Raw genomic sequence first — 22571 nt, forward strand, 5'->3', positions numbered from 1 at the left:
CATACAAAAAACTGGGGAGCCATAAACACATAGAGACAATAAAAGTTAACCTCCACCTCAAGGATGGTTCTTGGCAGAAAAACAAACGTGCAGCTCAGGCAGGAGTAGTGTCGTCGTTCTATGTGATCATCAGCTGCCAGCATAGTGAATAGCTGGATAGAAGTTGGCCCACCATTTTTTCTCTGGGGTCACCCATGCTGGGATATCTGCCTACACTACTGCTGTGAACACCCGCTGGTTTGCGGAGAGCACCAGGGTTACAAACGGAACTAGAGTCTGAAAGGGAACTGTGGTTCCTTTTTTTTTTTTTTTACAACATAATGTTCCACGTACACTTCGCCATAAAATGTGGACAAACAAACAGTTATACCACTTAAAACCATCCACTCCATGAATGCAGCCATCACTATACCCCGTCTAAAAAACAGTATTTATTTATTTGGTATCTTGTACTGTGTTCTAATTATTCTGTCCTCGAGGACAATTATGTTGTGTGAGGCTCCATCCACGTAGCAGCCTCATCATCTGGGTGTGTGCAACAGGCAGTGGAAGCAGATGTTGACTCAGTGAGAAGAGACTCAGACTTACCCTAAGGTGCTGATAAATCCACTGGTGGAGCCCTCTGCATACAGGGAACAAATGTCCCCAATATGGAGGAAACTGGACATCTTGTCCGACATGGTTGCTCAGGGTTGATGACACCTGCAAACGAATTAAAAGAAAAAAACAACATCATTTAAGCTTCATGACATTCGCAGATGTTAAGTATGGATTATCTGACGCAACCACTGACAATTCACCTCGGGTGGGGCACTAAGGCCAAAAAAGGTTAAACAGTCGATGTAGATAATATCACAATAAATGTCAGAGAGGATTACTTGATTGGTGAACTAACCCACTGTAGTTTTAAATGTACATATATATGGGGAGACAATTACTAATACCAACACATTATATGAATATGCAGTATATTGAATGTGTTGAAGTCAGCCGTTTGGTCAATAAAATGCAACAAATGGTGACAAATGTCGATCTGCTTTTCCCAAACCACAAAATAACAACATCTTAAAATGCCTTGTTTTGTCTACAAACTAAAGATGTTCTGATTATTGTCATAGAGGAGGAAAGAAAGCAGAACATTCTCACATCACTGGAATCACTGTTGTTTCAACTATAAAGAAATAAATAGATGACAATTAATTTAGTAATGAATCAATTAGTAATTAAATAGCTAATGTCCTAGTAGAGTATAATAGTAGAGTATTCTATATATACACATTATATGCAGCGATATTAACATAAATTCTTACTGCGAACAGAAGTTGGGCATGTTTGAATGTTTTTGAGTGAAACAAAGGCAAATGACTAAAGCTTCTGTGTGTGCCTTGTGCTGGAGTGAGCAGTGTAAAGACAGTGCACAGTGAAATCAGGTCATATATAGATAGATGTGTATATGTAAACACACATACATACAGATATATACAGAGAGGTAAAGAGAGAAGGCTTGCTGTGTTTGTGTCTATCAAACTCATTGATGATTGGCATTTGTACTGAAATTATGTGACTAAACGTTGGTCTTTTTTATTTATTTACTAGGAAACTGTCAATATGTGTGTATGTAATGGTAAATCTCTTACACACACACACCACTGTTAGCAGGTGAATTCTACTCTTTCTGTCACACTATTACACATAAACTCATCCACGTCTTGAGCTTGAGTCTAACGTTGTCCCAATAGAAACACGTTTTCTGATGACTTATAATTATAGATGTACATTTTGAATCAGGTGCCTCACATCAGCTAACCACACGGGTATAATATAAAGTTTATATTTTGTGTTAATGTGCAAATGTCATGGCCGGTGTGTCCATGTATATTCGTTTTCAAGACGCTGAAATAGACACAAAGCTTTGGCCTCGTGTTGAACTAAATGTCAAGTCACCTCAGGTTTTTTTTTTATCTATTTACTTATTTTATTTTTGTTGTTTGTTGTTTTAAAATCCGCACGAGCTGCTGCAGAAACGACACTAACAAAGAAGCGCGTGGGCCACTTCCTCTACAGGGATGCTTACAGTGACGGAATGAACCATAACTACAGACACACACACACACAGCGATGAGACTTTTACCTGTCAGAGATGGAGGAAGGCGTCAAAAGCATGAGAGGGAACCGTGTGAGGAGGAAGAAGAAGTGGGTCAGCACAGGATCATTTCCACAGCGCTGTCCTCGCTTAAGTCCATGGCAGCGAAAGTCCAGGTGAGAGCAGCTGAGCGGCGTTATCTGTCTCTCTGTCAGCTCAGTACAGACAGAAGAGTCCGCGGACACAATCCGCTTCTTTACCTCCTCCACATGTCACTGAGGGAACGCCCCTTTCGTTACTATTTATACTTACGCACAGCCTTCTGGGTAATGTAGTCTTTCTAGGCAGATTTTGATTTAGCTTTTTTTTTTTTTGCGATTGTGTGCGTTTGTCTGGTATGTATATGTAGGAGTGTATATGTGTGTGTGTGTGTTAAAAAATTAATACATTAAAAATAAAACACAACTTATTTGTCAATTATTTTCACGATTAATCAACTATTTGTCTGGTACGTAAGTTCATGTGTGTTTCCTAAACCTGCTAATGATGATGTTCTCGATTGTTTTTTTTTGTCCACAAACCAAAATTATGCAGTTTTTAATGATTTCTTTGTTGTAGGAAGCAAACAATATACATAAATATTCACATTTAAGCTAAAAAAAAATCAGAAAGCTTGTTTTAATTCTAATAAAACAACACTCAGAATGCTTTGATTATCAAAATCATTGATTAATTGATGAACAATTGTTGCAACCATTATAATAAGAAATTATCTCATAATTACAAGATAGCGAGTCATCATTACGAGACCATAATTACCTTCTCTTAATTATAACGTAGCATCTCATAATAACATGTGTGCTGGTACAGAGAGGAAACACTTCTCCACAACAAGGACTGCAAAGACACACACACCCTTGGCTTAGGTTTGGTGTAAAAATTTAAAAAACTTCAATGAAAACCTATAGTGCTGAGACAACAGTTATTCTGAAAGCAAGGCTACATTACGTGACCAGGATGATGAAGAGATAGAATATAGACAGATCCGATTTCTTCTTGGTTTTTTGTTAATGCAATTGCAGTTTTAAATCCACTTCTTTGATCTGCCACAGTGCTTAAATCTAAACCACTGTAATGAAGACTATATTGTTAGTATTATTGTTGTTTCTTATGATGATGTGTATTATGATTATTACCAATCAATCCATCAGTCTCAATATATCAGACTCAATAAAACACACTATGGAGAGCATTTCAATTTCAATTCACAGTAGCTGACTGATTGATAATATAATACAACATATCTATAGACTATCTATAGAATTGAAGCTTAATATGATTGTGTGTTGTTTAATCCACAATCAAAACAAGTCATTTAATGCATGCCAGGTGTTGTGGTCTGCATTGAACAAGTAACTTGGGAGGTTTCTCCCTCAGTGTGTCTACAATATCTAATGCATATACTGTCAAAAACAGAAGCACACACAAACTGCTTCACAATCGAAGTGTCATGCTGGGAGTGTCAAAGTGTGAAAGGACTTGAAATAAAGACGAGTGTGGAGTCTCCTGTCAGAAACACCAAGTCGGCAACTGGCTGGCAGTCAGATTCCAAGGTTTGTAATGAGGATGTGATTCTGAGTCTGCTTTGTCTTTTTTGTTTTATAATCCAAACTCACATAGACAGGTTTCAAGTTAGTAATGTAAACTTTCAAAACCTAAGTTTTACTACGGTTAGGGACCTGATTTATTCGTAGTTGATCCACACATTAGTGTAACACATTCAGTTGTGGGAACAGGTTCAGACTCATGAATAAAATACAGAATAGATTTTTTTTTATCGTGACACAGATCATTTTTCCAAAACAGTTAATAGACTCACCAACAATCTGTCCATTAAAGCCTACAAAGTAGATGGTAACATTTGCAAATTGTGTAAAAGCTTGATTATTCAGATTTAATTGCAACATGAATGAGAAGCAGAGACTCTAGAGGCAGGAGAACACTTTCATCCCTAAAGTGGACCAAGTGGGTTATAAACCAAACACACCAATTAGCTGTTCTTTTGGTTTCTTAGGTACAGGATGTTTGAGGAATAATGGGTGAGTGTATCCTCCACACACCACATAAGTGTTAACTCACCTTAAAAGTGCCCCTCTTCTGTGCATTCCTAATCTGCTTTTCACAGAACACAATGAAGCCTTGGGCATGCAAATGGCTGGCTGGATGGATAGATGGTCACAACTGATGGAGGGAAGGCAGAAGCACAACAGCTTCTCTTCTAGATCTAGAGCTGTCCTTTCAGAAAGACCTGCAGATCCAAAGATAAATTGAAAACGCTACAAAGAACGAAAAGGCTCATGCAGACAACCCCTCTCAGTGCATTTGACAATAATTTGGTGTTCTTAATGTCATGTTAACACATTAGTCCGACTAAAATCGAGCTGGTCTTAGTCAGACTAATGTATGCTACTGTTCAGTGTTGGGTGACCTATACAATTTTGTGGTGTTTTCCATTAAAAGTCACACTTTTATTCATCAAAAGAGTTGCAAAATGAATAGAAAATATATTCAAGACACTGAGCCAGCAAAACTGTTTTCAGCTGTTCTAACATAATTGCACAAGGGTTTTCTAATCATCCAATAGCCTTCTACCGCGATTGGCAAACACAATGTACCATTAGAACACTGGAGAGATGGTTGCTGGAAATGGGCCTCTATACACCTATGTACATATTCTATTAAAAACCAGACGTTTGTAGCTAGAATAGCCGTTTAACACATTATCAATGTACAGACTGTATTTCTGATTAATTTAATGTTATACTCATTACAAAAAAAGTGCTTTTCATTCAAAAATAAGGAAATTTTTAAGTGACCCCAAACGTTTGAACAGTAGTGTACCTGGATAATGTGATTCATAGTCAGATTACTCCTGCATACATGCTTAGTCGGACTGCACATGCACCAGATTTTCCTGCCCGGTCTTTGACCCGAAAGTAGAAGCAGACGACCTATTTAAACTGCAGTACTGTTGCCGGAGAATAAGAAACAAAACGATGGCGTTGGCGAGAGTGAAAGCTACGGAGAAAACCCACTTTTGGACTGACGAAGAGACAAGATTTTATGCTTAAGAACCACAGCACGTTCCTTGTGACGTAAAGGTCAACAGGAAACTCATTCGATACACATTAGCTTATAGAGAGATACAGTGACACCTACTGCAGAGTCAGATATACTTTACCAATAAATAATCTTAGTCGGACTACAGCTGTAAACAAACTGACCACGTGTCTGTATTTATGTGTCATAAAGTAGCATGTGTTTTCCTCACAGCAGCGTTTTGGTGACAGAAGTTACACACTGGAGCTTTAGCCAACAGCAAACCTGTCCTGTTTAAGTGTTGGAATAATATGTTAACAATTTTTCATGCCTGATACCACAACCTAAAGTATCTACTGAGACTGATATCAGTCCAATCCAGTCTCTCTTTTTTTAATTCATACCACATGATTTTTAGCTGTATGCAAGTCAAGGCTTATTGCCCCTAATAGGGAATTGATAGGCAGTTGGCAGTCACAAGCTGGAAATATTCAAAGACACAGTCTGCTGGGAACTGCCGACATCTCCCTGAAGTGCCACAGACTCTGATCTAATTTCTAACTTCCTGGAAGTTTCATCCAAGTCTGTAAAGACAGAAGCCATTCCACCCAATCAGAGGCCAGTACATTGCGTCAGAAAAAGTTCAGAGGTCAACCTGTAGACCACATGTGTTTTGGTGATGAGACACACCAGTTGGTGACTCTTTCTGGTGAAAGTTATTGTAGTGTGTGACCCATCACTGCTCAGTAGTGTTGATGCCATTTCCAAAACTTGCTCTTACTGTGTGAAAATACATCTTCTCGAATAAAGAAAGAAAGAAAGAAAGAAAGAAAGGCAGAACCCAACAACATGACTCAGTCAAAATGCTGCTTCTGTTTTTAACACAAAATGATACAATTTATTTTTATTTTTTTTAAATTATTCCACACAGTTGACGTTTACAGCAACATTGCCAACATATCTCGGCATAAAGTCAAATATATACTTACTCAAGTACTCATATGAATGTAATTTAGCCATTCAGCTATTCCGTTGTTCATCAATTTTGTGGAAAAAAAAAGTTTCCCCCTCAGTTTGGATTTCATGTCCTGTGTTAAAGCCCCTTTAAAGAGAGGAAAAAAAGAGGTCACTAGACATCAGGTATTGGTACATGGCACTCGAGTATGAGGAGTCCTACCTCACTAAAAATAAAAGATAATTATACTGGTATAATGACCTGCACATCCCCAATGGAAATAGGCTGATTAGACAGCTGCAAAGATATTCTAATTAGGCCTTAACAATGATGCATTTTAGATTCTATGCTGCATATTTAATTCAGACTGACATATTCTGCCAGTCTCTCTGTTTGTGGTGATAGTAATAACAACAACACTTGGCTTCATGTGTTTGAGATATTCATTTTCTGTGATGAAAACAAATAGTGAATAAAACAACTGCCCAGCATCATTCACTGTGCAGAGTACAAAGTGCGGAGGATCCCTTCACCACATCTCCTTGGTGCATAATCAATATGTCAGACCATACACAAATACCAGGGGAAATTATCTGCTGTTTGATTTGCAAAGCAGGTGCAAGCTGAATTCAGTTTTACAGACACTGAAGGAGAACAGTGTCCAAGAAGGTGCTGGTCTGAAGTTTAACCCTATTTAACCCACAGAACTTGTCGTGTAAGCTGCTTTAACTGCAGGTAATCCATTAGGCTCTGAAGGAGGGACCTCAGCAACACCCCACGATATAAGGATATAACCTACCTGGTTTACTATTTAAAAATGAACACACATGAAGTTCAATATATTCTTGGACATTACAAATGTTTTCTGGGTTAGTAGTCAAACATTGCAGTTTTATCACAACTTGTAGACTGTTTGTGCATCTTGCCAATAAACAAATCTTAAATTAATGTATTGTAGTTTTGTTAACATTAACTTTATAATAGTACAGCACATTACTTCCTGAAAATTCACAGTGGCTGCTGCTGGTTACATAGGTGAGAAAGGAATGGTAATAGGATTGTCACAGCTTAGCTTGCACTTGTCAGTGAGCTATTGCACAAAGTTGAAAAATCCCAGTGCGGGTGCAAAAGGTCACGCATGATGATCATCATGTCAGACTGAGAATAATCACAACTGTAACCGCCCAATGTCAACTACATAACAACCCTCCACTAAGCAGTGGGGGAAAATGTGCAATAACACACAATCTTATAATTAAACAAAGCAGAAAATAACACTGCATATTTATTATTACTCATTCATTAATTAATCTTCTACCTCTTTATCATACACATGAGGGTCACAGGGAGCTAGGCAGGGTACAGCCTGGACAGGTTGCCAGTCCATCACAGGTCCACAGAGACAAACAACCACCCTCTCTCACACTCACACCTACAGTCCATTTAGAGTGTCCAATTTGTCTAATCCCAAAATCTGCATGTTCTTGGACTGTGGGAGGAAACCCTGAGAAAACCCACACACACTTATATTATTATTATTAGTAGTAGTATTGTTATTGTACTAGGGGTTTCCTTTTATTTACACCTTTAAAATATTGCTTAAAATTTCTACTCATCCATCCTCAAGCACGAGTCTACTGAAGAATGCAAATGTGAATTAAAAATGTGCTTTATTCTGTGCACTAAAAACAGATTGTTGGTGTATTTTAGGATCTATACTGTATGTACATGCGCATGTATCGCTGCTGAGAGCAGCCGTGTGTGATGGAGGTGGCTACTTCCTGAGCTTCAGAACTTCCTGCTCAGCCTGTTGCAGGTGTTTAGCATAATTTCACATCTGTGATGGGAGGAGTCACAAACCCCACACATATGCCCTTCCTTTAACGCCTAAGTGAAGCTGCAAAATGCAGCCTCTACTCCACTTCATTATGCATGCTGGAGGAACATGAGAGCATATATTATCATGTCTTTTAGTGAGGGGGAATTACATACTTTCCTTAGCAGCATGTAATGGGTGTATTGATTTAATCAAGAGTGTTAAAAGAATCCATAAAAAATCCAGTCAATTTATTTTATTGTGGGTTTTCTTTAAACATGAGACTGTTGTAATTCCAGTCTGCCTGAAAATCCATAGCTTATTTTATATCACAAACAAATTGGGCTCTGAAATGCCTTTGCCAGCTGAGGCCCAACAGCTGAGGCCCAACAGCAGACGGCTGTCAGATTTGGCTGCAGGGTTTAAGGTGAGGACATCTGCTCCCTCATCAGAGAGGCGCTCCACTTCTGAAAAAGCAGACCGCCAGTTGTAATTTTATCACTTCTAACTCAAATAGTTTGTTGCTCCTTCATCTGTGTGATACATGGCTCATAAGAAAGTAATAAACACAGAATTCACTTGTTACTTATTATTTTGGGGGATTTATCTAATTTAAAAGCCAAGTGTTTCACAGGATTTAGTGGCAGAAATTGAATATACTACCCATGATTATTTTTGTCGGTGTATAACTCGAAAAAATGGTAGATTGTTTGGTTACACTTTAAAATAAGTGCACACTATTAGCATTAACACATGTATATGCATGAATACTCATTAGTATGTAGTTTATAAACACATTTATAAACGTTTCACTCATGTGTTGACATGTACTGAGCGACTGCTGTACACACAGAGAGAGGTGAGAGAGCAGTCCCTTGTAATTGCGTAGTCGATCAAAGAGCTCCTTTGTTGGAGGTGGATGCTGATTGGCTGCTTGAGTACAGCAGCTATTTGGACACTGTTCAACAGCTGATGCGATGAGTCAAACATTTATAACTGTGTTTATAAACTATGAGTATATATGCGTTATAAATGAGTGGGGTGAGTGGAGGATTCCTCCATTTGTTACGTTCGCAGTGTCACCACCATTAGATGTCACTCATTCGTATGCACTTGGCCTTTAATTTGCATGACAGTGCTCACACACGTTACATCTCTTCTATTTGAATTATTTGTCAGGATGAGTAACTTTCTGCCGCCACTCCGTCAACACCACATTACCATATCACACCAAACACACACAGTGCATCGCCACCTTCTCAAAGAAAATCATGGAATGACATAACAGGCTCCGTTCAATGGGGAAGTTCACCTCATGTGATTAACTAGTGGTTGCTAGGTGACCACCCTGGAAAGAAGCCATTCGTTTCGCAGCTCAGCTCGTCAACAGTCAGGATTTGATAACAGCCTTCGTGCAGCTCTGAATCAGCCACTGCTGTACAACTCACCTCATGTTCACACAACCATTCCACCCAAGTATATCTGACCCAGGGATGACACAAGTATTTCTTATGCTACAGCTTACTATATATTCGTATTAGATTTGTTAAGAGGACTGTGATGCACGCAAGACAGCACCGTATTAAAATTGCCAATGGCTATTTTTTCTTGAAAATAAATAAATCCAGTGTTAACTAGAGGCTAAAAAAGACTCTACAGAATGTTGCACAGGATTTAGTTGAGCCACAACATGTTATAGATTTAAATCATTTGAAAAGAAACATATTAACTATCTTATGTATTGATAGAAATAGCTTCTTTTTTTTTTTTTTTTTTTACCTTATAAGTGTCCTACTTTTCCCCAGGGTCACATGCACAGCTAATATACAGCCTCATTCATCCACATAAACCTGTGAACTATTTCTGATTAAATACTGTATCTTGTCACTAAATGTTGTTGTTGTTTATTTGAGTCGGAACATATTCAGCTGCAATCTGATGAGTTGTTTGACATTTTCATGTTCTTGCTCATTTACATCTTTGGGACAAACAAAGCAAATTTGGTGAGATGTGGCCACATAGGCACAATCTAAAGCGTGTATAGATTAATAATTACTCATTCAAATCCATGAGGAAGGAATATCATCATGAAGTTAAGAGAAAACAATGTGCAATCTATTTATATTCTACTGCAAAAAGTCAAAATCACAGTCTACATCTTATTTAAACAAACCCATAATTTATGATCATTTAGCATAAAAAAATTATTTTGAAGACATTAACACAATGTAAAAAAGTTAGCAATATATAAACAGTACATGTTGAAGGTATGCAACAATGATCCAATGTCTTTTATTTATGTTTTGAAAAGAATTGGGGTGAGAGCGTTAAATCTCATAAAACTCTATGTTGTTATAACACGTTTGGTTATTTCAAATGTAATTTTAAAAGAGTAAAAGTCTGCACTATTAAGCTTCATTCATGCTGTTAGCATGTTATGCTATTGTAGGACAGACCCAGGTGTGATATTAATCTCTCACTGAACTCATTGTAGAAAGATGAAAAAGCCAAACTATTTCTTTAAGTTACTTATGCCTATATGAAGGGAAATAATCCCTGGAAAACCCTCAAAGAGGGAAAAAATAGGTCAAAGCAACACTCTGTGCCTGGGCTTCTCCCACTGGGCGACACAAAACCCAATCAATTTGACATCTGTCTCTGATCAGTAAAGGCTGCCATCTTTCCACCATTTCGTTTCTCTCTCTGCCCCAGTGTGGCTCAAGCATGGAACTCAATTCTGGATGAAACATGGTCTCAATCCTAATTAACCCAGATGTGGATATTAATAGGCTGAAAGCAGGTCTAGACTAGAAATGGGGCAGATTCAGAGGAGGCGGTCCTGGTTTGAGAATGGTCCCAATAAAGTGGGACACCTTCACCCTTCCTGTAACAGGGGAATAGATAGGTTTCTATATAAAAACACCCCCTGGCCCTTTTTAATTGGTCCACACCCCTCCTGAGGTTTAAGTGTGATGAGAGGCTGAGAATATCTACACGTGGAGGCTGCATCGCATGAACACAGAAATGTCAAACTGACGGAGATCCATGACATAGTTGATACTTCACATATAAATTTGATGGAATGACAAAGTCATTATGTCTTTACTCACAGAGCTTTGGCATCTGTAAAAAGGTGCAAAGATCAATTCTGCAGCCTATATAGCTATATATATATAAAAAAAAATACCTCAGCAGTGCACACGATTCCCCTGTTCCTTCAAGATTCATGTTCTGTGTGAGAAATTAGACTTCGATTTGCCAGAGCATGATGGCAGCTTTAAGACTGAAAATGCAGAGGGACATAGCAATGAGTTAAAACATGGTTAGATTAAATTATCCAAGAGTACAGAGAAACTGAAAATTAAGCAGGCAAGACATGACTTAAGACAAAGATTATCTTTTAAACGGTGCGTAAAAAGGTGTAGGTTGCAGAAGAAGATCTCTCACCTTACCCTCCAAGAGTGTTAGCACCAAAACTTAAAAGATGTTTAGTTTGTCCATCGTGGCTACTATAAAAACATGGTCATACACAGGGGCGGCTTCCATATAGGAAAGACTCATTCTTGGGTAATAACGATTCATACCACCAGGTGATTGTACACCTATAAATAATTAAATATAATTATTTTATTTACAATTTCTGCCAAATAAAAATTATTTTCCCGAAATATTACACAAGTTTTTAGCTGAGAATAGATAAATCCAGTGGAAGAAACTCTGTGCAGTTGTTGGCACCACAGTGACACACTTTCCTCTGAAGTCCATTTGCCCTGTGGGACAGTTTGGACGGCAGCTCTTCAGGAATTTCGTTACTGAATCCTCCTGAGTAGTCAAACGTCAACTCATCTTGAGCATCGATGTCCCGTCCAGCAAACAAAGCCAGTCTAGGAACCACAGAGTGCACACGGACAGGCAGCATGAATAGGTTGGGCAGGCAGGAATGGTTGAGAAAGCGGCCTACATTTCCCACAACAGCTGGGTCCACAAACGTCTCTGTAACGGAGCCTGCACCTGCATGCTCCCTCACAGCTATGATATAATTATTTTCTTCAGGTCTCTGGGTAAGCTGCCTGCGTCTGGCCTCCTCAAAACTGATTACCTCTCCTGCATACTCACACACAAATGTGCCATATGGGATTGATTCCAGTGTCCTTACTCCCCAACCCCTGTTGTCACTCCTGTAAACCTGCAGTCTGTGTCTCAGTCCCCGCTGGACAACACGATTGGAGCAGGAGTCACTGCAGGTGCAGAGGGCATTGCACTCAAACACAGGTGAGCAGTAACTCGAATCTGTTTGCCTGAGATCTAGTAGTTTGCCATCACCATCATATACCTGCCCATGAGTTTGGAGGCAGGAGCAGGTCTCATGACTGCAGGAATGAGAATGACAGGAGCATCCAGGGAGGGTGACTTCACTGGGGTCAACGATGCATCCTGGTCCCTCAACGTTGTCTGGGGAATACTGCAAAATGGAGGCAGAGTATTTTAAAACAAAATCTAAAAAATACTTGCCAATATTAAAATGTGTGATCAAATAACCAAATGGAAAACAACCTGCAATCAATAAATGATTTCAAAAATGAACACTCATATAACTGCATGATGTTACTACTGAGAAGTAGTATATGAATAATGTAAAATTAAAATGATTTTCTTTGGGTTTTGGGCAACAAAACATCTGAAGACATAACATAAGTGGAAGACTGCGATAGACACTGTCACTTGAAACAAATAATTATTACATTATATTGTAGTCATTGGAAAGGCCTATGCAAACGCTACCGGCACAGGCATCAGGAGCAACTTGGAGCAACCTATGCATTTTGCTTATGGACACATCAGCACGTAGACTAGAGCTGGGGATCGGATGACCTTTCACTTGAAAGACGACCTGCTGTGCCACTGCGCTACTGTCACCCCAATTATTAGTTACTACGTGTCAGGGAGAGGAGAATGCTGAGAGTTCTCATTAACAGCTTTAGTGTGTGTAGAAGAGTGAAATTAAATTTGAATTATAATTAGGGCTGAAACAATCACTGGATTAATCAATTACTAAATCATGAATCATTTAGGTTTGCGGACCAGGGAATTGAGAAACATCATAATTTCCAGGTACAATTGCTAATTACAATTATAATGCAAAGAGAAATGTGTCCCTTAATTATCTGGGGAAAATAAACACATTATACATGGAAATATGCAAAGAAAATGGTTAATTATACTAAGATCTCCTACAGATATTGGAGTTTGAGTTTACCATGGTTCTCTAAAGAGTTAATATTTCTGCATGGTTACTTAGTTTTACAATTAATATATAAAGATAAATATGAAATATATTTCTAATGCAGTTGGTTCCTTCTCTTTTTTAAGTTTACATAAAGCAGTGCTGGCCCTTGATGCATACATTTGTAGAAATCACACAAGAACCACTGTTGTAGAGAAAAATGAGCAGGGAATCTAAAGTAGGACAACTCCTCTGGATCTACAGAGACAGTTATTTTTGAATTCCCTATACAGTACTGGAGTCAGGAGATTTGACTGCGTACTGTGAGGATTTACTGCCACCTGCTGGTGAAAACAGTGCCTTGAACTGTGACCAGTTTTCAGGAGAAATAGAAACAACGTCTCAATTTTCAGAATATAAATATAAAACACTGATATAATAATGTATTATATATAATATCAACTCAAATGTCTGCATTCAATTAAAGATGAAAATGGTCGACTGGAGGGAAATCGTTGCAGATTGTTGTTTAACAAATTGTTGTGTTATGAAGGTAAACCTAAACACGCATCCACTTTATCAATCAATTTTTCTTGGCAGACATATTCCACTGGAACCCTTAAGTAACTCGACGCCTGTATTTAAATGACTTTAAATGACTACAACGGTGTTAGCCGTCATGACACGAGACAAACTCAGGCTCTGCTGTAAAACACGATGCCGCGTTCACGTTACCTGAAACTCAGGAGAAGACGGCACCCCTAAGCTCTTTTCAAGTAAAACAGGAACATTTTCCAAACCCGAACTAAGGTCTTCAACAACATTATGCTCAACACCGACGACGGCAGCGTTCATATCTGTGCGGCGATAACGGATGTAAACAAAGCTGCTACTTCCGGTTCTGGAATCGGAGACGAGCTCCCTCTAGTGACACATTTAGGTTATTACAGTGCTTTGACACTGTTCCCGGGAGCTGGTTCCACAGGAGGAAACTGAAGGCTTTCCCACACATCAATGATTCTCAAACTGTGATACAAGTTTCCTCTGGTGGTACTTGGAGGAAAATCAGAAATACTGGTCTACTGTATTTACCAGGGTATGTGTGTAGAAAATGGAACAAATAAAAAACAATCACCATAGCGCTCACTCCATTTTTATCTAATTTCACCAGTGTCTGCGAAGTATATGTGAGGAAGAGCAAATAATGTTATTGGGAATAAATCTGCCTCCATAGCTGACTTAGGTCTGCTAACGTTGGTAATAAGAGCGTAATTTTTCTTGGTACCTGGTGTAAAAACTTTGAGAACCGTTGTGATTAAAGTCAAACATCAGCAGTAACGCCATATGTCCTGCAGATGGCAGGCCAAAATAAAGAAAGTATTAGTTTGCATGTCCAGTAAATGGGAGGAAAAAGGTGACGAGAGCAACAGGAGTCAAGGTCACGATTTCCATTTCTCATTGAGGAACAGTTACACAAATCATGTGTTCCTTCAAATTGTGTCTCAGTAAGGCACAGTGAGTGATAATCGACAGAATAATCTTTAGTTGCAGCCCTAATCCACAGTGACGATGAACTGACTCTGTGGGAATGTGAGTGGCCTTCATCGATGTTTGAGTGCTTGTCATGTTTAATTGTTGTTTATTCTCTGGTGGGTTTGGGGCAGATGGATGGAGGTCAGTTTGTCAGCTGACATTTCCACATCGCACACAAGTGACTTGAGATTTTTCCTGTCTGTCTTTGGGGAAAATGAGTGCTGTCAGTCACATACTTGGTTGTGATTTGGTATAAGAATTTGACAAAAAAAACACAGAATGACAGTCTCACTGATGACTTCGTCTCCACAGTTAGTCGAAATAGAGATGAAATAATACATTTCAGGTATTAAAACACCTTGTAAAAAAAATTGTTTAAACCAATAAATAACAGCAGACTTGTCATTTTGCTTCACATAAATATATCAAAAACACCCAGCCAAGTAAACATACACATTACCTTATTTAAACAATTCTATGAAGTATATATGGATGAAGAATAATATAATAATAATAATAATAATAATAATGATAATAATGATGATGATGATGATTAGAGTTTCCGCTCAATCTTGACTATCCACACACACACACTCACTGAGGCTTAGAGCACGTTCCCTGGAGAGATGATCCTCCACAGTTAAGATCTCCTTCTACTTCTGTGCTGATTGACTTGGCCTCAAAATGGCTGCAACACTTCCCCCCTGCTTGTGAGGAGACTCTGCTGTGGCCCACTCGATGCACTCTTGTCTGCTTTGACTCTGGAGAACAAAGGACATTTCAAAGGTTTCCACTAATTTGTCGGCTCGAGTAGGCAGAATCACGATGAGTTGACCCCAGAGATTTTCGAATGGGCTTTTTTGTGACTGCTCCACTGAGTTTGTCAAAGACGGTGAAGGAAGCAAGAAAGAAAGAATACATACATATATTCTTACGATGTTGCAGACTTAGGCAGGCACACAAGTTATTAAGTGGAGCTTTTGTTTACATGACTAAAATCAGATTCTGCCACCCGCTCAAATTTTTAGTGAGAGCAAGCAAGACCGGACTTTATTATTCAGCCTTTACTCACGGTGTCAATGAGATAATGTCTACAAATGCAGCTCATGCATGTCATAATATTCATTTATTTATGTTAAGGCAAATGGAACAGCTTTGATGTGAGTCAAATGTCAGACTTAACTGCCTGACAATAAAGTATTATCAAACAACCAACATTAGAATACAGAAGTGAAACACTTTTCTTCAAAAATTGTAACCTTCTTTTAAACACATTTACATTTCATTTTCATTTTACGTGCTATTTTGGCCTGCCATCTGCAGGAGATATGGCGTTACTGCTGATGTTTGACTTTAAGCACAGCGGTTCTCAAAATCTTTATACCAAGTACCAAGAAAACTGTAGCTCTTATTACCAACGTTTAAATGTAAATAGGCAGACCTAAGTCAGCTATGGATTTCTAAGAATCCAGAATCTTGGAAAGATGTGATCATTTCTCTAATTTTGAAGATTTGAAGATGTTTTTGACTGCTTTCAAATCAGTTCAACCAGTCTTTCATGCCATGGTTACCACCAGTGGTATGTGAGCTTCTGCTGTACTATACCAGTGTGTGAAGTATAAGTAAAGAAATAGGATGATGGTGAGAGAGCAAATGATCTTATTGGGAATAAATCTGCCTCCTGGGAAAAGTCTGTAGCTGACTTTGCTCGGCCTATTTACACCACTGTATTGTAACGTTGATGATAATGTTGTTACTTTGAGAGTTCAGTATTTTCTCAGGTGGTACTTGGTATGAAACGTTTGAGAACCACTGCTCTAATGCATCCGTTGTTAATTGTAATATTCACAGGTCCAAGCACTGCATCAACTTTTGGAGCCCTCACGCAACGCACCAGTTGAGTTGTCATCATTTTTGGTGCATGCATGAACCAGCCTTTATGCTGGGTCTAGGCACATATCCAGCAAGCCAGCACTAACTATCTGTCAGTTCTGCATACAACCCCACCTGATAAAACCTGAACAATTCCTTTAAGTCCTTATCACACAATGGACACACATCCACTAGCATCCACTAACATGTGATTTTGTCTTCAGCCGAAATCAATAGGTGTTCATTGCTGTATCACATTTTTTATATTTCCCTCCTACAAGGAAAACAAGCAGAAAAATCAAGTCTCACAATGATTTACTAAACAAAAGGGAATAACAGTGCATAATCTCCACAGCGCATGCCATCAAGCCAACCAGGCGTGCCCCCTGTAAAGATGCTGAATCTCTCAAGAGGCTCCCATTCTTCCAATCCAATCGATGCCTCTTTGTCTGTTTCCACTTAGCCAACAAAACCAGGTCACTGTGTACATTTTAAATGGAGGATAATAAACGGTAGACACTTTCTCAGCAAGGCCATGGTGCTGTGAAGCGACAAAAGAGCCTCACCTCAGACAATCATTTTGCATTTAGACATGTTCGCTGTGTCTTTTCAAACTCCAGCTGCTGCTGTGTCGTCAGTATTAAACATTCAAATCACGCTGGTTACTTCAGGTCCTGGACAACAGCCTGTCAGTCTTTGGTTATGAACAAAAGATGATGCAGTAGACAAAGGAGCAGCTGAACCCTGGGTCACAGTACACATTTTACATATTTACAATTTCCTCAGTGCAGTGTTGTAATTATTGTAATTGTCAGCGGTCGTAATAGGAAAAGGTGTGCATGTTGACTTTTATTACCTCATCATGGTCATACAACTATCCTGGCTCCACGTTGTCTACAACATTCGAACCTTCAGCATCCTCACAAAATAGGAAATGGGAATGAATCAGCGAGGAGTCATTTGTGCCACGCGTCGTGCAGAATGATTGCATTGATGTCACTTCATCAACATGGAAATGAAAAAATGTGTTTTCACAAAAGCAAGAAGCTTTTTGTCCCAAAGACAAAATGTAGTGGCGTAACTACTGTGCATTAATCTTTGGACTGGATGAAGATTTCTCACACACAAAAGGGAGAACATGTAAAGTCCACACTGAGAGAAACTGGTCAAACCTGGCCGCTGCCTATAACTCAACCTAATGATGACAGATCACGGAATTACCGAAAACTTATCATTTCATCTTAACAGGGCAGACACACGACAGTCCAACCCGGGCTCATGGGAAATCGTGAAACTGTCACGTTAATTAATCTATTAATTTTAAACTGAAAAGTGCCTGGATGTTAAACAGCATGCAGTGTGAACATTGTAATCTGTTTACATGGAAATTAAAAATACAACAGAACGCAGCAGCAGCAACACACATATGCCACACAACCGCTCTTGGTGGCACATGATTATGATTATGATTCTTTCTTTCTTTCTTTCTTTCTTTCTTCTTCTTCTTAAACTGAACATATTATAGCCTATTTCTCCAAGTTAACCTCACTCCCTGGTGTCCTAATGAACATGTCAGTGACATGCTTTGGTCAAAATACCAAAAGAATGAAGCACCACAGCAGTTCAATCACACCTGCCAAAACAGCCCTGTTCAGCACGCTCATAGAAGTATCTGTTTAGGTCCACCTTAAAAAAAGTAAAACAAAACTTAAGGGACAGGAAATGACACAGATCAGACACAGAGGCTACTGGGAGCTAACAGCAGTTAGCATTTGGAAAAGTGATAATTTGCGGGCTTTAGCAGGCACATTGTTGTCATATATAACATGTATCCACTGAACAGATAAATCCTCTGAGGCTGGAAGTTTGTGTAGGACTCTGTGCTGCACTGTGGAGCCAAGAATAGAACTTTTCGCCGTCTTCGCAGACTTTTCGGATGCCGTTGCTCTTGCCAGCACTCTGGCGTGTTTTACGGACAAAGCGGAGCTCCGCGAGACAACAATTCCAGGAATTTTCGCGCATTGTGACGTCCCAATGAGCACAAATCTCATCTCCTGTACTTAGACTGAGGAGGACAAAAACATGAGTATAATACAATTTTTAAAAGCAGTGAAACCACACTCATTGTTGAATATAAAATGAAAATATCACATGCAATTTCATGGATCAACAGATGGTTGGCCTTTTCTGACCTACTACTACTAATGTCGAATCTGTGCTTGAGGAAAAGTCAAAAGCAACATAAGGTCTCTCTCCCTCACGCTCTCTCTCTCTCTCTCTCACGCGCACGCACGCACGCACGCAGCACACACACACACACACACACACACACACACACACACACACACACACACACACACACACACACACACACACACACACACACACACACACACACACACACACACACACACACACACACACAGACACACACACACACACACACAAAAAATCACATTCAGTATAAGAGTTCTGTTTTGACGACCATCCAATCAACAGAGTCATTTCATTGTATTGTCCTCTTATTGTTTCACCTTCACAGTTATCACAGTGGAGTGTATGATTGTTATAAAACACTCCCTCACTTCACTTGCACTCTACACGTCTGTCTGGATCAAGCTGATTGTTTCCATTTCATATTCCTGTTATAACTGTTAAAGACACAACTGTTGGAGCTACAGTACGGTACATCTACAAAAAGAAGGGAATGAGCTTCAGCTCAGTCTCTGCGTTTATCGACACAGAGACTGAACACACACACACACTCACACTCACAGTGTGCTGCAGGCAAAAAGCAAAGCTTTTTAATTAGGTCCTGAGAGGAAACAGTAGAACACTGTCCAACTGTTCATTATGTGGTTAACAGATGATTAACTTTACAGAGATGCATACTGTTTATCATCCTTCTATGGCAATGTCTTTGCTCATTGTCCCTCCTTTATTCAGTTGGTACAGAAGCAATGTGATTACAACAATGACCTCCAGTACCAGGTAAAGGTAAGTAAACGATGAGTTACATCATCCTCTGCTGGCGGTTCTATGTTGCACAAATTCATTATTTTATAATTTCATTATTTCCGTCCAAATGACATCAGCTCTGCATCATGTTTTACAGATTGTCGACAGATGTTCCACACAATGAAGAGTGTCATGTTCATGACACTGGTGGAAGTCATTACTTCATGGACTGTACCACGCTGCAAATGCTTTTGCATTTGTTTTACCATCAATTTCATATTCGTTTCCAGTGTTCTTGGAATTGTTCATTTGCATTGTGATTGAAAAACGAATATGAAGTGATGAAGGTGCGTTATGACGTTTGGAGTTTACCTTCCAGGAGACTGTCGGCACTCATGCCTTCAAAATTTGCATCTATCAAACCTGGCAAATATCAAGGAGCCTTTGACACTGGTGTGAATATCTGTCCTGACTGGTATTAGCACAATTGTGTTTTTGTATGCATGAGAGTGAGTGTGTGTGTGTGTGTGTGTGTGAGAGAGAGAGAGACAGAAAGACAGAAAGAGCTAGAGAGAGTAACATTAAAAAAACAGTAAAATAATAATATAATAAAATAGTAAAATGGTAAAAATCAATATTGAAGTCTTTAAAAGTGATAAAATGTTCAATGGTGTATTTAATTTCCATGGATAAATGGTTTCAAAGTTTAGGAGCAGCTACAGAAAAGGCCTGATCGTCCTATGGTTTTAGTCAAGCAACAGTGCTATAACCACTACAACAACCAACCTGTGATGAGTGTAATCTGAAGGGGATGTTGTAAAGCTGAGACATGTTTAATTTTCTTTTCCAGTTGAGTGGGAGACCGAATCACTATTTCTGTTTAGCTTACAGTTTCTTTTGGAATGGAACATATATATAAATATGCAGGAACTTTGAAACAAAGCCATAAACTGTTTAATTGAACACTAATAGTGATATAAATGTGGAAAAAAAGTAGTTTACTAGATGAAAAAATACAACAGGCAGAGATGTTCCTAAATGTGACAAATGACACCTTGCCTGTACTTTTTGTACTAAAACCTCTCTAATTTTGTTCTGCTTCACTTGATTAAAGTCAAACTTTGCAGTGATGTTCACATATATTGTACTTTGATTCGATTTAAGTTTAGAGATTCATCTGCATCATTCCAAGGAGATACTCATCCTGAGCAGAGCCTGAATTCTTTAAAAAAAATTGTGTGCCATCTTCATTTACTCTTCACCAGTAACACATGTACTGATATTTAAACAGCTTAGCAAATCCTACAATTGTTCCATTTACTATGAAACCCAAAATATTCAAATATACCTTGTGTTGCAGAGATATATACTCATTTCATTATGAGTGTGCAAGCAGAGACCTACAAAATAGGCTTAGGCCATAAAGGGTTAAATGCAGTTTAGACAGAGTTGTCATCACATGTTTTTCCTTTCTGTAACTGGGGTATTTATGTATCCCTGTGTGTTGTTGCACTCAGCGTGTCATTGTGTTGCACCTCAACAGCTGTCAACATTCTCTTGAGTTTACCCTCATGCTACAGATTAATGTGCCGTTTTACAACACATGCTTGTTTACATGATGAGAATCAGATTAAGGCCTAAATCAACTTTACAACTATTTTGTGGATTGCCCTACTTATCAACGTTTGGAGATGAGGCATTGACTTCATGACAATTATTATGACAATCAGAATAAAACAGATTGCGACAGATATTTATGTGGATAATTCACAGTACATGTTGGAGTCACTGTCTTGCTGGAAGCGGACTCCATTTCTAAGTTTAACATCAGACACTTTGGTGATGTGGTGCCATAATTAATTTCTGTCTGTGCTAGATACAGTATGTTGGGAGGGGAACAAATCAGGCAAGACTAAAGTTAATTTCGGGGTTAATTTGAGATAATTCAAGACTATAATGTTAAAAAATTAATGTCCTGTGGGTAAAAATTAGTTACATCTAATGGTGAGACTGTGCATTACTACTAATAGAGGACTACTCCACTCACCCCTTTAATTCTAATATGTTTTAGATCAGTGGTTATCATACTGTTCTCACCAAGTACCACCTGAGGAAATATTGAGCTCTGGAAGTCACACAAAAGTCAGCTGCAGACTTTTTTTCACAGGAGGCAGATTTATTCCCAAGAAGATAATTTATTCTGTCATCATCCTCCTCTTCCTCACATAATACGTTCACATAATAGTTTCATTTTTACAGAAGAGTTTTAGGGCCACATGTAAAACTTTTTTTTTAGACTTTTTTCATTCTGACTTAAATCTTAAATTCATGCTGTTTTATTTTTTCTTCTTTATTTTTTTCTGTCCCAATACTCAGAATTCCTCCACCAGTACCACCACAGGAAGCTCACGTACCACAACTACAGTACATGTACAGTATATACTGTCTCTCCACTCTTCCTCCTTGTCTGCCGTCTCTTCCTTCCTCATTTGTGCACAGAGTTGTTATTCTACATTTGCATCATAAGCATTGACCCTGTATCATAAATGGATGAAGTCTTTTGGTTTGAAAAACGAAGCATAGGAAATTGGATGGGAGTAGCAGCAACCAGGAGGTGACTCCGCTGGATGTAAAAAGAACTCCATCTCTGAGAAAATTAGCTTTCCAATTCTAGCTTGATTTATAATGGCAATTAACACTCTCTCGAGTAGTTAATGCTCTCAATGGCATGTTTCAGGTCTTCTTCAATCGAACATGATGTCAGTTTTGTAAATCATGTTCTAATTTAGAGGAAAATGAGCAATAATACGTGTCCACATTCACACACCATAGTGCAAAATAACTGAGCTTTCTTCGCTCCACACCTTTGAAAGCATACAAGATGCTCCTGTGGTTTCCCACCTGCGGGGTGTTGACCTTGTCAGTGGTATTTCAGGCTCTGGGGACGTCTTTCACTTGGTCACCAGCACCCTCAAGTGGATAGAGGGAGAGGTTGTCATGGAAACAAGCCACTGGGATGGGACATGTTGCA

The 22571-nt window shown here is 38.9% G+C and overlaps 2 protein-coding genes across 2 annotated transcripts in view; both read right to left on the reverse strand.

Annotated features, from left to right (window-relative positions):
• Nucleotides 1–680, reverse strand: part of itpr1b (inositol 1,4,5-trisphosphate receptor, type 1b) — a gene marked incomplete at both ends in the record, with an annotated part of 108108 nt that extends 107428 nt beyond the window's left edge. The window contains one exon of the mRNA XM_083893028.1: nucleotides 589–680. Coding sequence (XP_083749154.1) covers nucleotides 589–680 — 92 coding nt within the window. The remainder of the gene's footprint in view (nucleotides 1–588) is intronic.
• Nucleotides 681–11635: 10955 nt separating this feature from the next.
• Nucleotides 11636–14035, reverse strand: setmar (SET domain and mariner transposase fusion gene; the record flags this gene model as incomplete). Its single annotated transcript, XM_083892736.1, has 2 exons — nucleotides 13913–14035; nucleotides 11636–12415 (listed from the first exon to the last, which is right to left on the reverse strand). The coding sequence occupies exons 1-2, from the start codon at nucleotides 14030–14032 to the stop codon at nucleotides 11636–11638; spliced, it is 900 nt and encodes a 299-aa protein (XP_083748862.1). The 5' UTR covers nucleotides 14033–14035.
• Nucleotides 14036–22571: the final 8536 nt, after the last annotated feature.

Source organism: Microchirus variegatus, assembly GCF_963457635.1.
Source record: "Microchirus variegatus genome assembly, chromosome: 7".
Lineage (NCBI taxonomy): Eukaryota > Metazoa > Chordata > Actinopteri > Pleuronectiformes > Soleidae > Microchirus > Microchirus variegatus.